This window comes from Pipra filicauda, unplaced genomic scaffold (assembly GCF_003945595.2).
Source record: "Pipra filicauda isolate LSUMZ 115617 unplaced genomic scaffold, ASM394559v2 scaffold193_size2426894_pilon, whole genome shotgun sequence".
NCBI classification, from domain to species: Eukaryota; Metazoa; Chordata; class Aves; order Passeriformes; family Pipridae; genus Pipra; species Pipra filicauda.
The window spans coordinates 2,295,711-2,309,700 of NW_024104302.1; the positions used below are offsets into that span (position 1 = coordinate 2,295,711).

Consider the following 13,990-nt stretch of genomic DNA (forward strand, 5'->3'; position numbering starts at 1 on the left):
GAAGTGTCAATTTGTTTTTCATAATAAATTAATGGGAATAAATAAATTGAAGTAGCCTATTTGATATTTTTCACCCTCTGTGAATGATTATGGCACCAAGGACTACAGCAAGCCAAGACACTTCATGAAGAAGAATCTATTTGAAACAACCCCCAGCTCTGTCAAACCTTTCTAGGCCAATAAGGTTCCCTATCCCACAGGGAGGCCCCCGGGCCACACCTGGATCCTCAGTCCCAGGAGTTTACATTTTCCCCTTGAGAACATAAACACAAAAAGCTCTTCCCTTTGAAACCTCACCTGTCCCGTGTCATTTACTGAACACAAACAGCTGCCAAAGAACTAATCCTAATCCTCTGCTCTCCCTGCCCCGAGTCACTGAGACCAGGCTATCAGCTCGTTTCCACGGAAAAGCTTTACTTGCACCTTTGATCTTCCGCTCCTTTCTGCCCCAAAAGCACCCCTGCCCCTGGGTGCAGAGAAATCAAAAATTAACTCATTTCAGTTGACAAATCCAATGATATAATTAAGCCAGGGTAACCATACCAAAATAACTTCAAAAGAAAAATACACTGGTTTGGGAAGGGTTCCCGTGCCCAAACCTGCACCAGAAGCGCTACATTTGATCTTTAGATTTGTATTATAAAAAGCACAAAATACAGAAATCAGATTTCTTATTTTGAGATAACAGCAAACTATTTAGCAGAAACAATGGTCAGTTTTCAGTCCAAAGTACAAACTGGGATATGCTATATGCTACAGACTATATGCAAATCACACTGAGGGAGTTCGATGATAAAAGGGTTAGCACAGAAAACCCAATTCCAAATCCTATTGGGCACAATCCAGTATATTTATGTTTCCCTATTAATGATCACCCTGCAGCTCTTTAATGCCCATGTGCCCTCAGACACCTGATGGTCACTTTTCTCGTTTCCTATGAAGCATCCAGGAGCACTAATCCAGCAGAGGCTCCTGCCAGAAGAGCATTATGAAAAGAAAGACATTCCTGCCGTGCACCCTGGGAAGCAGGGATCAAAGGGATCGCTCTGCTGACTTCAGCAAACTCCTGTAATAACAGCCCCGAACCCAGGAAGCACTGAATATGCAATGACAAAACAATTATTTAGGAGGGATTTGAATGCGAAAAGCACTTTTTGTGCTCCGTTGCACATGGCAGAACAGGATCGTGATGTCTCAGCTCCACTCCACCCATTTCCCCTCATACAAATACCTGGAGGGCACCAGATTTCCACGCCCGTTGGCAATTTCGGTTGGCACATATCATTTCAGTCGGTCAGGACACACTAAACTGACGTCCCCTGCGAACAGGAGGGAGAGAATGGAAGCTCTCCCCAGGAGGTGGGGACTCCTCCTGAAACACCCACTGCCGTCCCCATATAAAGCTGCCCCTGCTCCCGCTCTGCCCTGCTCCCTGGCGTGCCCTCTGCGGAGCACAGCCGGGCCCCTCGGCCACCATGGCCCTTTCCGTGCGCACGAGTGGCGGGTCCCGGCAGTTCTCCTCTCGGAGCGGAATTCCCGGGGGATCTCTGAGGATCTCCAGTTCTAGTGGTGGAGGAGGCTTTGGTGGCAGCGGGCTGGGGTTTGGTGGAGGGTCTGGTGGAGGTTTTGGTGCTGCTTCCCTGTTGGGCTCAGGCTCTGGCTTCGGTGGGGGCTTTGGAAGCAGCTTAAGCAGTGGCTTTGGGGGAGGCTTTGGAGGGGGTTTGGGTGCTAGCTATGCAAGCGGCTTAGGTAGCGCTCTTGGGGGAGGTTTGGGAAGTGGTTTTGGCAGCAGTTCAGGCGCTGGTTTTGGAAGTGGCTTTGGAGGTGGCGCAGGGTCTGGGTTTGGAGGTGGGTATGGCCCTGCTGGTGCTGGGGATGGTGGCCTTCTTTCTGGCTCAAAAAAGGAAACCATGCAGAACCTCAACGACCGTCTGGCTGCGTATCTGGACAAGGTGAGATCTCTGGAGGACGCCAACACCGAGCTGGAGCGCAAAATCCGTGAGTGGTACGAGAAAAGCGGCCCTGGCACTGGCACCCCTGGATCTGGGAACGACTACAGTAAATTCTATCCTCTCATTGAAGACCTTCGAAACAAGGTATGTCATCCAAAATAAGAAATTCCTTTCAGAAACCAAGAGCACATTTATCCTGCAGAACCGACCCCTGCAGTGACCTCTGTCACCTTGCACTGTGACACGTGCTGAGTTTTTCCTGTACATTAAAGCAGTTCTGTAGCTGTGTCACACAGTGTGACTTGTCTAATCTGAATGAAGAGAAGGCAGTGATGGAATCCAGCTCTACAAACTCTCGTATATAACGAAGTTTAAAGCTACTACAAAGCTTCTGTGAAGCTTTTGGGCTGTAAAAACTTTCTCTGAACACTGTTTGTACTCCAGATCATCAATGCAACCATCGACAACGCGAGGATCATTCTGCAGGTTGATAATGCCAGACTGGCTGCTGATGACTTCAGACTGAAGTAAGGAAGTCTTAATACTACAAAAACTCTTACTAACATTTTAAGGAAAATCTTCTTTTCTATTAAAAATCTCTTTCCTTGCAGAATACTTGTAATAAAATTATTGAACAATATTACAGGAATTATGCGTATTAAGATTTCATATTAAAAGCTGCAATAAAACACATTAATAGTTTGCATTTGACCTCGTTAGCCACATAAAAAAATAACATTTAATTCCTCATGCACAGATATGAGAATGAAGTGGCTCTGCGGCAGAGCGTGGAGGCCGACATCAACGGCCTGCGCAGAGTCCTGGACGAGCTGACCCTGACCAGGGCGGATCTGGAGCTGCAGATTGAAAGCCTGAACGAGGAACTGGCTTACCTCAAGAAGAATCATGAGGAGGTATGTTTTTTCCCACTGGGAATTCATAACAAAGGCAGATGGAATTGTGAAACATCAAATTATTCCCCTATTTAAGCCAGTGAGACTTCCTGGGTTTCGTGATTTGTTTTGTTTGCTGTTATTTTTTGAGTTTACCAAGTGAAAGTCTGCAAGCAACGTGCACGCGAGATCCCTGTTGAAATGGAATTTGTATCACACATATTTCTTTACATATCTTTTTGCCTTTTAACAGAACCTTTCCTTGTTTTCAACCTCTCCAGGAGCTTCAGGGCATCCAAAGCAGTGAAATGGGCCAAGTCAGCGTGGAAATGGATGCTGCTCCAGGGACTGACCTGACCAAGCTTCTGAATGACATGAGGGGACAGTACGAAGTCATTGCCGAGCAAAACCGTAAAGAGGCCGAGGCGTGGTTCAATGAAAAAGTAACAACCGGAGGGAGCAAAGCTGGAAAAATGCTTGGAAAAATGAGTTCAGTACTTGGAAGAGTAAAATTACACCCTATTCTTCCTTGTCATTTCAGAGCGGGGAGCTGAAAAGGGAAATCTCCACCCATACCGAGCAGCTCCAGTCGGGAAAGAGCGAGATCACGGATTTAAAACGGACCCTGCAGAGCCTGGAAATAGAGCTGCAGTCTCAGCTCGCCATGGTACGTTCCAGGGGAGCTGCTGACTGCTCAGAGCCGAGTCAGCAGCTTCCAATACTATTCCACAGGATTGAAGATTTGCATTTATTTCCTATTAAATCCTACATTCCTTTAGTTCCTAAGTAGCAGTAATATATCTAACTGGATTGCAGTAATATATCTAACTGGACTGCAAGGAGCACATCACAAAGCAGATCAGCTTTTATGTTCACATTCAGGGGTGTGACAAGGGCCAGTTTTCGCACTGGTGTTTCAAGGAGAAAATAAAACCCTCTAAGCAATGCAGCTGCACTCACACCCTTAAGCTATTTCAGTTGGTTTTGTCTTTGCAAAGAGGGTTTTTTTTTCCTTAATCAGAGATTATTTAATATCCTCACACAGAAAAAATCCCTGGAAGACACTCTAGCGGAGACGGAAGGCGGTTACTGCGCTCAGCTGTCCCAAATGCAGCTGCAGATCGGGAACCTGGAGTCCCAGCTGCTCCAGGTCAGGGCTGACATGGAGCGCCAGAACGCGGAGTACCAGCAGCTCCTGGACATCAAGAGCCGCCTGGAAATGGAGATTGAGACCTACCGGCGCCTGCTGGACGGAGAGTTCGTGTAAGGCACTGACTGACACAAAATATCGCCTCGGGTTTATTTTCTGTAGCAAAATCCTCTCCAGGTAGAAAGAGGTAAAAATAAGCGGAGCATTCCCCAAAGGACAGTGAGGCACATACAGCGATCTGAAATACCACTGACTGAGCAGAGAGAGCCATTCTGTTCAGCAGTGAAATAATCTCTCAGTGCCACCACAGAAAGGGAATTCATCCCGATCCTACTGAACATCCTGCAACCACACGTGTCTCTGATTCATTTCTAGGGGCGCAGGACAGGCAGTTACGTTTGAAAGCTCCTCCCTGACGGGGTCCAAATCTCAAACACAATCACTGGATTCTTCTCAGGGTAGGTAGAACTCGGTTGATAAAATTTTGTTTCTAAAGTCATTCTTATCAATAAAATAATACATGTTATCCTACATCATACAGCTCATTAGAACCAGAAGCCAACAGGAAAGGAAAAGGCCGTACCTGGTCGTGTACACCCTGCTCAGCTTTATCATTTTTAACATGTTGATAAATATTTTTTGTTTTGTTTATGTTCAGATCCAACCAAAACTAGAAAGATCAAGACAATTGTTGAAGAAGTGGTAGATGGAAAAGTTGTTGCATCCCACGTTAAGGAAGTTGAAGAGAAGATATGAGGCCCAATCTGATGTGGCAAAGGATCCATTCGCTCCAAGCCAAAATGGATAAATAATTTTATTCCTTTGTATGAAGTGATAAAAAGTTGGCTTTGTACTAAGATACTCTTACATCAGGCAAAGTCAGCACTTTCATTCCTAGCAGTCATGCGATGTATTTCCTGCTTCACTCTATCAGCATTACCTGTATGATTTCCACAGTGTTCTTTAAATATATCATCAATTCTGTGTTCAATAACCAGAAATACAGAGTGCACATTTAATCAGATCTGCTTTTTTATAATCTTTACCAATCAAGAGATAAAAAAATTTTGCTGTTCTAACCTCATTTTCCAGTTTTCTTGACTAATAAAAAGGACTCAACAAGCTTTAAGGTATCAGTGTCCCTTCATTCTCCATGAACCCCCTCCAGCACCAACGCTGAGCCCCAGGAGTCTGCAACCACCACAGCACATTGTCTGCATCACAGATAAACAGTCCCTGCCCAGTGCCTGAACTATAAACCAAAATCCAACAATAGAATATAAACACTGAAAGCAGCCAGAATTCAAAATTCCATAAATCCCAGGAAAGATATGATTGATTACACCTGCCTACCTTTAGCCTTCGGGGATCTCGTGGCCAGGTGCTCCCCTTACACCTGGAAAAAAAAAAAAGAGGGAAAAAGAAAGCTTTAGTTTATACTGTCCTAATTACAATATCTTGTGTTTGTTTGTTGGATTCCTTATGGTTTCCTTACTGGCCATTATTTTGGGGTTAGAACTACACGAATGAGGATAATTAAGACACTTTGTGGAAAAGAGACTGGACAACAAAACCTTCCCATCTCAGTCCAGGTCAGCTGGAAGACAACCAGCTAAAATCCAAACACAGGATCCTTTCACACACACCAGCAGACAGAGCCAAGAACAGGGATGCCTCCTGCACACCAGGAGACTTTTAGTTGGTACAATACTTTGACTTCTAAAAAGACAAGTGTCTTGTAAAAGTTCACTGCCTGTTTTATCATTCACTGATGTATACTCTTATTTAGAGCCCAAAATGCATTCCCTCTGATAAATTTATTTTTTTATTGAAATCTGAAATTTTTTACTGCATATCTGACATGGTGCAATACAGAAAAAACTGAAATAGGTAAGAGGTAAAACTGAAATAGGTAAGAGGTAAAACTGAAAAAGGCAAGAGCCATTCTTAGCAGACAAGATCACCCAGTGCTCCAGTGAGCCAGGAAGTGCAGAATCACTTGCAGAAAGCACAGCACAGCAGACAACCTGTGCTGGACCTGCCTGGGAGCTGTCTGGAAAGGGGTAAGAACCCCACACATTCTGCATGCTGTGTGTATTAAACACCTCGAGAACAGGCACCAAAGGTACTGAAACACCTTCACAGACGACCCAGACTCGTTTTCTGACAGCAGTGAGGTGTCTGAAGTGTTCATTCACCAGAACTTTGCCCTGTGCAGAAGAGCAGCCAAAGCCCTCACCATATCAGTACTGTTCACCAGTAGTGCTGGTTCCTCTCCCTCCTTGTGTGTTCCTGCCCATAAACCCACCGCAGAGTTGGGTGTGAGGATGTCCAGGAGCTCAGCTCTTTTCCGAAACGGGACAGTCCTCGACACTGGGTCAGGTCAGACAGCTGAGGCTTTCCCTCGCTGATTCCCAAATACCGTCAGGGATGGGAACTCTGTGCCAGTCCCGGCGGTGGTGGAGGCACCTGCCAGCGGCACTGCCAGCAATCCAGCTGTGCTGCTGGGAGGCTCTGCCCTTCCCTGCCCCTGCCAGCGCACCTCATGCTGGGCAGCTGCAATTTTGTCCTTCGCTGTGTGTACCTCTTACCCTCCCATTTCTGAGGTTATAAACCCCCACGGTTACAGCGTAACTAAAACAGAAAGACATCGATATCCTCATTTCGGCACATAATTTAGGAATCGCTGTTTCAGTGGCATCCTTTGCTGTATTAAGCTGCAGCCAGGCCGGGCTGGCAGGCTCTGACCCCCCATCGCTCCCCGAAATGGGCCGCTGCCGCTTTAACGGCCCCGCGGCCGCATCCCCGCGCCGCCGGCAGAGCAGCCGGGAGCCGGGGAGGATGGGAGGAGGAGGAGGAGGAGGATGGAGCCGGCCCGGCTCCGCCGAGAGATCAGGGCAAAGTATGAATCGCACATCACCCGAAATCAGATAAAGACCGTCAGCTCAGCAAGGACGCAGGTAATGCCTCCTCACAGCCACACACCTTGCAGAGTACGGAGCCATTCCCTGGCCGTACAGTTCCTCCCGCAGCCTCTGTGAGGTACAGTAATTCCTTTCGATGCAGCAGATTTTCGGGGAAGGGATTTGGATTTTACCGCAGTAAGATGTGAACTAGAAGATTCGGAAGTAGATTTTGTTTCGGGTATGGATTCACACGGAACGAATGCTGTGTAATCCGTCGGGATGCGTTTCTGTCCCTGCAGCAGGGCTATTACTGGGATTTAAGGGATGATGACATAGGCTTTAACACGGTAACCTCTAGCTCCATGTAGTTATCCCAGAGGAAAAGAGAATCCTGAAGAGAATCCATTTATATACAGCAAGCTTTGCCATCTTTAGCACCTCTAGTAAAGAAAACTGCATCTTTACAGGAACTATTTTATGTTGCTCACAGTAAAACTATGTTCTGCTCTTCAGCAAATATGTTGTTCTCTCATACAGCCCAACTGAATGTTACCAACACACAGTGCTGCTGTTGGGGATTTAGACACAAACAGCCCTAAACCCAACAGAAATCAAATGGCAAAACAATGCTGGGCCATCAAACGTGAAGAAATTCAGGGGAATCAGGTACTGTGTCCCCTTGTAGCCAGGTGTTGCAGGAATCCTGGAGGTTTGTGTTAAGGACAGGCCAGATCTGCTGCAGCCTGGCTGATCCACCAGCGGCGCCGGACACGCGGCAGCTGCACCCCCGACAGGGAAGGCAAGTTTATCTTGGTGTTGGCACCAAGCAGGCAGTGCTCGCTGGTTTGATCCTGTCACACAAATTCTGCAGTACCCAGGCGAGAACGGGGAAGCAAAGAGCGTTGGGGGTTCACTTGTGGATGAGCCAAACACAGATTTTTCACCAAAACGATGGCCTGGTAAAATTGCAATATGTCAGTATGGACAGGGGGAAAAAGAACTTATTTTCCTTGGTTCATAGGACCTGAATTAGAGAGTTTCTTTTCTTTGAATTGATGTCATTGTAAGAACCTGCACAAAGCAGTAAAATACGCAAAAGAGCAGGTGCTGTTCAAGGGCTTATGGCATCGTCACCACTTGCAGGGAAACTCAGGGTCAAAAGTGAAAAATAACTTCCATAAGTCAAAGAATCATTCTGGAAGTTATGTGCAGGAACATACTGTCAAATCAAAGATGAGCCCAAATCTAAAATGACCCCATACGTGCTTAATACCCTACTTTTGATACAATAAAAGGGAAAAAACCCCAACAAAATAAAAAATACATTAAACCTAAAGCACCCTATTCAAACCTGGAAACTTGAACCGCCTGCACTTCCTCTAAGCTCCAGAGGTGAGGAAGGTCTCAGTACAATTGGGTAATTTGTATGGGAATTCCTCTAGGACAAAGATGCCAGGGACAGAGACGTGGGCAACCTCTTCCCATTACATACAGCAGGATAAGGGCTTCTCCTCTACACAGCACAGAAAACACTAACTCTTCACTTCAAGCTTTCGCACATTTATACAACTCTAACAAAAATTCCAACTAGGTGTTTTTATGTCTACCTATTTTCGTTATTTGAATATATTTAATACTGTTATCTTTTGTATGTCCCCTGTAGGCAGAAGAAGGTGCAAGTAAAAGAATGGACAAAGATGCAGAAGCACTAAAGGCAGCCAGGGCAGAACTGTGCGAGGCCAGACGGCAGTGGCACCACATGCAGGTCGAAATCGAGTCTCTCCACGCCGTGGTAAGAGCCAGAAACGAGACTCGAACTCTCCTGGAAAAAAGAAGTATCATCCTTGGTGTAAATTACCCCACAGTCAGTTTATGTGACAGTCACAGCCACCACACAGCAGAAATCCAGCACACAGGAGCAGCCAGCTTTGGGGGGCTCCAGCTCCTCCCAGAGCCCTCACCCACTCACACTAACCCAGCTCATGTTCTGGTGCAGGATCTGCCACTCAATACACATGTGTTGTCCTGTTTTCACACCTGCCAAACATATATTTGCATGATGCTCCCTCACCAAGCTCCTGGTCACTCTGCCTAACCAATCCACAGCAGGTTTATAACTTCCACTGAACGTGTGGACCAAAGTTATCAATTCATTCGTGATAAAATATGTCATAAAATATAGTCAGGAGTTTGATTCTGGCACTACAGAAAAGCTCCAGGAACACACAGACAGTGTTCATACAGCACTGAGCTGGACATCATTTAACTGTACAAGTAAAACTGGAGATCTGTAAACTCAAGGCAGAGGATTGCTGTGCAAGAGGGGGCTACAGTTTCATCCTGGTTTAAATTATCACAGATTTTACTCGAAAATTTCTCAGCCAAAGTATTACCTTGAAAGCTTTACTCCTGTTTTTAATGAATCTTAAAAGAACTGATGTAACACTACAGAGTTTGTTAATGAAACCACATATAACATCTTTATGCACATGCTTTTCCAAATCTTAAAATACGACTTAAATTTCACAGGAAAAGGGTTTGGAACGTTCGTTGCGGGCCACAGAGCAGCAGTACCACATGCAGCTACAGAATTTAGAAGGTGAGATTGAATGTTTGGAGAAAGAGCTGCTGGAAGTGAGAAGGGGAATTGAGAAACAGCTTCGAGAGCACGAAATTCTCCTGAACACGAGGATGAAGCTGGAGGAGGAGATAGCGACGTATCGCAGTCTGCTGGAGCAAGAAGAGAGCAGGTACTCACTGCTTAGAGAAAAAGCTCTAAAGTACATCTTCCACTTCTGAGCGTCGCATTTAAATGCTCAGAATTGTAAGTGCATGAACCAACCACTAAAAAATTAAAGTATAAAATCCCCAGAAATGGTATCTGTAAGAAAGCTTCACTGATTGCACAGTCAGTGGTGCTCAGTGTGTCACAGCTGAGCAGGGAGCAGCTCACAGCACCCAGTGTGGCACAGCTGTTCACAGGACCAGTTTGGGATTAAAGCAATTCAATATTACTGGAAGCCTGTAACCATTTCTATGTTTGCAGGTTCCGTTGCTCGATACCTGCCCAGAAGGATGACAAAAAGCCCAGCACTAGCAAGATCACCTTTATGCTGCCTCCAGGTGAGTTTCAGACACCTTCCCCTTGGGGGATTTCGGCCCTAAGGGAGGTTCACAACTACAAATTCCTGGATATTACAAAAGCACCTTTTCCAGTGCAGCAGGAGGAAAAACACCTCCAGGTCCTTGTCCTGCCTGTGCCCTGTCTCAGGCTCAGTGTACCTGCATTTTCTCTTGCAGATGGTGTAAAGAAGCACGAACCAGAGAAGGTGGAACTGATGACAAAACAAGCAATCCTAGATGGAAATATCATGAAGGAAAGTGCTGAAGCTCATGGCACTGTACAGTAAGATAAACAGGAGTTTCAGAGAATAACAATTGGAAGTAAATGGTGGGGGTTGTGTGCCAGCAGGTTTGAGTTTCCGTTATTTGGTACCTGTTTTACCACGCCCACAAGAGCCCAGGAGCTCCAGAACAGCAGTGGCAGCTCCTGAGGGTGCACTGAGTGGCAGGGCTTAACAGTACATTACATTTGAAAATCCTTTTTATTAGCGTTGGCTTCATAAGCAAATAATACCAGGATGGTGCTTCTGATTTGTAATTTCTATTTCTGTTAAGAATGAAACTATGAATAATTCATCTCGCTAAGGCTGAAAGCAAAGAGCCCAGACCACGTTTGGGAAGTCCCTCTGGGGCCTATTTATGCACATAAATTCAGGCTCAGCTGCTCCAACTTGCTCCTTGGAAACTCCTACCTTCCCCCAAACAAGGGAGGGAGAACCTGGCTCCCAAGTAGGCATGTGAAAGTCTGTTAGGATGTGTTATTCACCTGAAATTACTTTAATAGTACTGGATTGTCTCATTTTATTTTTTTCTGCTGCTCCTTAAGCTTTTTTGTGGACTAATTTAAGGCTACCTTCAAACACACTGTAGTGGACCACATCCCTAGCACTGAACTGGAACTGGAGGCTGAAAAAGTGTAGGAATTTGGATTAAAAATTAATGCCATCACCAGGTCCACTGTACACACCCCACACCTGCCATGTATTCTCATACATGAGCTTTGTTGGTCACTCACAGTCACTCAGATCTGCATGGGGCCATTTAACTCATCAGGGCGAGGCCTCAGAGCCCAACTGTCTGATCTGGATCCTGACACACACACAGAGAATTAAATCAGCAGGCTTTGGGCCCCTAAACATTCCTCAATCAGCTGGCTTTCCCCCTATTTTTCTCCTGCCCTTTTTTTCCTCTTTAATGTAACGTAGCTCTACATTCTGAGGTTTGGATCTGAACTAGATTTTCTCCTCCCTATGCTGAAGACTTTCAGATGCAGGAATTCTGGCCTGCCCACTACAGTACTGAGACTTCTTGCAAAGTTTTTTGAGCCTGGATTCCAAGCTTTCTCCTCGGAAACAAATTGCCCGATGTGTTTGGAGCAGTGGTTTTGTAGCCATGTCTACCTAAAAGTACAAAAACAAGAGTATAATGAACCCTCACCCTTTATTTAGCTGTTCTGGAGAATGAACTTGTGAAAAAAAGAAAGCTTCAATTGTCTCAGTACTCTCTTAAATAACTCGACACTTTATTATGCAATTTCTCCCTGTTTTAAAAGCAGTCCTGAAAACAGATAACTCGTATTGCCTGAAAAATCATAAATACACCTGCTTTGTTGTTTCAGGACAGAAAAAGTGGATGAAGTCATTAAGGAATGGGAAGGGTCTTTCTTTAAGGACAACCCTCGCCTAAGGAAAAAGTCGGTCTCCCTGCGTTTCGACCTCCACCTGGCAGCCACGGACGAGGGGTGTCTGCACACCAAAAAGAAAACTCTCCCCGACATTGAAGTCAGGCTGGTGATGAGGAGATCCTGCAGCATCCCCTCCATCAAACCTTAACCTCAGCCCGTTCCCCCAGAGAGCACCTCCAACAGGCTCTGGAAATAAACTGTGGATGGACTCCCACAGCCGCTGTCTGCTACAACCACACCTCGCACTTGGATTAACACCATAAAACCATACAAGTCCTCTGAAAATTAGGGAGAAGAGCAAGGGAGTTCAGATTCCAGGAAACCCGACTTCTACTGGTTTTATACTCTGGGTGCAGCCCTTTCATTTTCTCATTGTTGTTGTTTTGTAGAATTTCACCAAATAGGACAAAAATTAACTTTATAGTTTGACATATCTGCCTTTGTAAAGGAGAACTTGTCTTCTCTTTCTGGAAATGAGAAATGCATATTTCACTCTCTTACATATTCAATATTGCATATATATAATGACTGGGGCATACATATAACGACTGGGGAATCCTTGCAATAATTTATATCACATCTGTCATAATTCTAGAAATATATTTTAAAATAATACTTTCTAACAGCAAAACTTACATACAAAGATGCTCTTAAAATACATGAACTATTAACAATTTTCTTTTAAAAGTGGCTGGTATTTTTAAATTCATTTTTTTAGGCAACAACTGAGCAAAAATATCTTTCCCTTGCATCCTTATAAACCCATTTTTAAAAGTGTTGTTACAATCCAGCAACATTTTAGCCGTATCACTCCCCTGGTTTTGAAGCAGTGATTTCCCCTGAAAAATCAATCATTCTCTTGTGTGTCTGCACACAGCTGTACTACAACTCTCTCAGCCAGGCCAAGTGAAATCACCCTCTAATTGTTCAAATGTGAGGAGCCAACCAACCATTTTAATGCCGGCATTCCGTTAATTTTGTTTGTTGTAACAGCGCGCATTAAAATATCTTCAACAAATTCCTCTTCTGACAAACCTTAAGGGACTCTCCCGACCTAGGACGTGTGACAAGTCACCGTTACACCAGGGTACAACTGTTATTCCTTCAAATTAACTGGGAAAAAAAAAAAGGGCTACAAATTCCAAGTCCAATTCAACCAGAGCCCTTAGGAGCCCCCCAGTCCTGCTGGGAGTGGCCGTGGGCAAACACAGAGCCCAGCAGGCGACCCTGCCCACGGAGGACCAGCCGTGCTCCTCTGTGACGCTGCGGGACAATCACAGACCCAAAGCAGACTGTACGGAGACAGGAATGACTGTCTGTGACGGTTCTGACCAGGATCTGCTCTCGGCCCCCTCCGGAACGCCGGGATTGCAGGGGCTCAGAGCCTGCAAACCCGGATTTGCTGGATCACAGCAGCACGTGGAGGATGGAGTTCACTGTCAGTATCTGCCTTATTACCTATGGCATGTGTACAAAACTGGGACTACAGATTCCTCCAGAGTTAATTTATGCTTCTATCATTTGTTCATGGTAACAATGCATCGATATTGCCCCGTCCTGTCTGTACTGTATCAAGCTGGCTAATTATCCTTAACCCGAATCCCGAGCTGGTGTTGTTACCTCTTGAGTACTTGGCATCCTGAATGTATCAACCTGCTCCAGTATTTCCACTATGCAGCTTTTTTTTTTTGTGCTTAGACTCTGTACATTTTACAATACTTGAATTTAAACTAAGTTTTAATTGCTTTAAGGCACTTTAAACAGGGATACCGACTTACCAAAGTAAATTATAATACTCCAATAAAAAAGTATTAAAATGGAGTTTGCCCGTGCATATTTTGTGTGTGCCAATGTGTGCATATTAAAAGGAAAGGAGTGAAAGAGAAATGGAGAAGAAAAGCTGTAGATAGGAAAATCTGTAGCACTGTAATCAAGTGTTTCTAAGATCTCCTCTGCAATTAGAAACACACAAATTCCCTGAGAATCTTTACCATAACATGTGGGTGTGTTCTGTGTTTTCTCCCCTTTCAGTACATATCCATCTGTTGCATTATTTACAAATCCCATCTCTTCATATGAAAACAACTCACTTTTGTTCATAAACTACTTGAACCTCCATGAGTGGCAGTGTGAACTCCACGTGGGCATCAAAACTGTAATACAATAACACCTCAGCCTCATTTTAGGCCATTTTAAAGCTGAGTTAAAAAATATAAAACTGAAGCTTGATACTACGGCGCAGAATTCTTCATTTCTCTGCTGCTAATTAAACACAGACCAGC

General features: G+C 44.9%; 2 protein-coding genes across 4 annotated transcripts; both read left to right on the top strand.

Annotated features, from left to right (window-relative positions):
* Nucleotides 1-1,475: 1,475 nt before the first annotated feature.
* Nucleotides 1,476-4,758, top strand: KRT12 (keratin 12). Of its 2 annotated transcripts, none has more exons than XM_039380369.1 (8): nt 1,476-2,096; nt 2,397-2,479; nt 2,710-2,866; nt 3,127-3,288; nt 3,387-3,512; nt 3,891-4,108; nt 4,371-4,453; nt 4,654-4,758. In XM_039380369.1, exons 1-8 carry the CDS (start codon nt 1,476-1,478, stop codon nt 4,749-4,751), a joined length of 1,548 nt encoding a protein of 515 aa, XP_039236303.1. In that variant the 3' UTR covers nt 4,752-4,758. The 2 variants fall into 2 exon arrangements, with proteins under 2 accessions (XP_039236303.1, XP_027602117.1); XM_027746316.2 differs by having other exon boundaries at nt 3,891-4,102.
* Nucleotides 4,759-6,813: 2,055 nt separating this feature from the next.
* KRT222 (keratin 222) lies at nt 6,814-13,529 on the top strand. Of its 2 annotated transcripts, none has more exons than XM_027746487.2 (6): nt 6,814-6,955; nt 8,565-8,693; nt 9,431-9,651; nt 9,948-10,024; nt 10,202-10,307; nt 11,643-13,529. In XM_027746487.2, the coding sequence occupies exons 1-6, from the start codon at nt 6,860-6,862 to the stop codon at nt 11,854-11,856; spliced, it is 843 nt and encodes a 280-aa protein (XP_027602288.1). In that variant the 5' UTR covers nt 6,814-6,859; the 3' UTR covers nt 11,857-13,529. The 2 variants fall into 2 exon arrangements, with proteins under 2 accessions (XP_027602288.1, XP_027602294.1); XM_027746493.2 differs by having other exon boundaries at nt 6,950-7,037.
* The last annotated feature ends 461 nt before the right edge of the window (nt 13,530-13,990 follow it).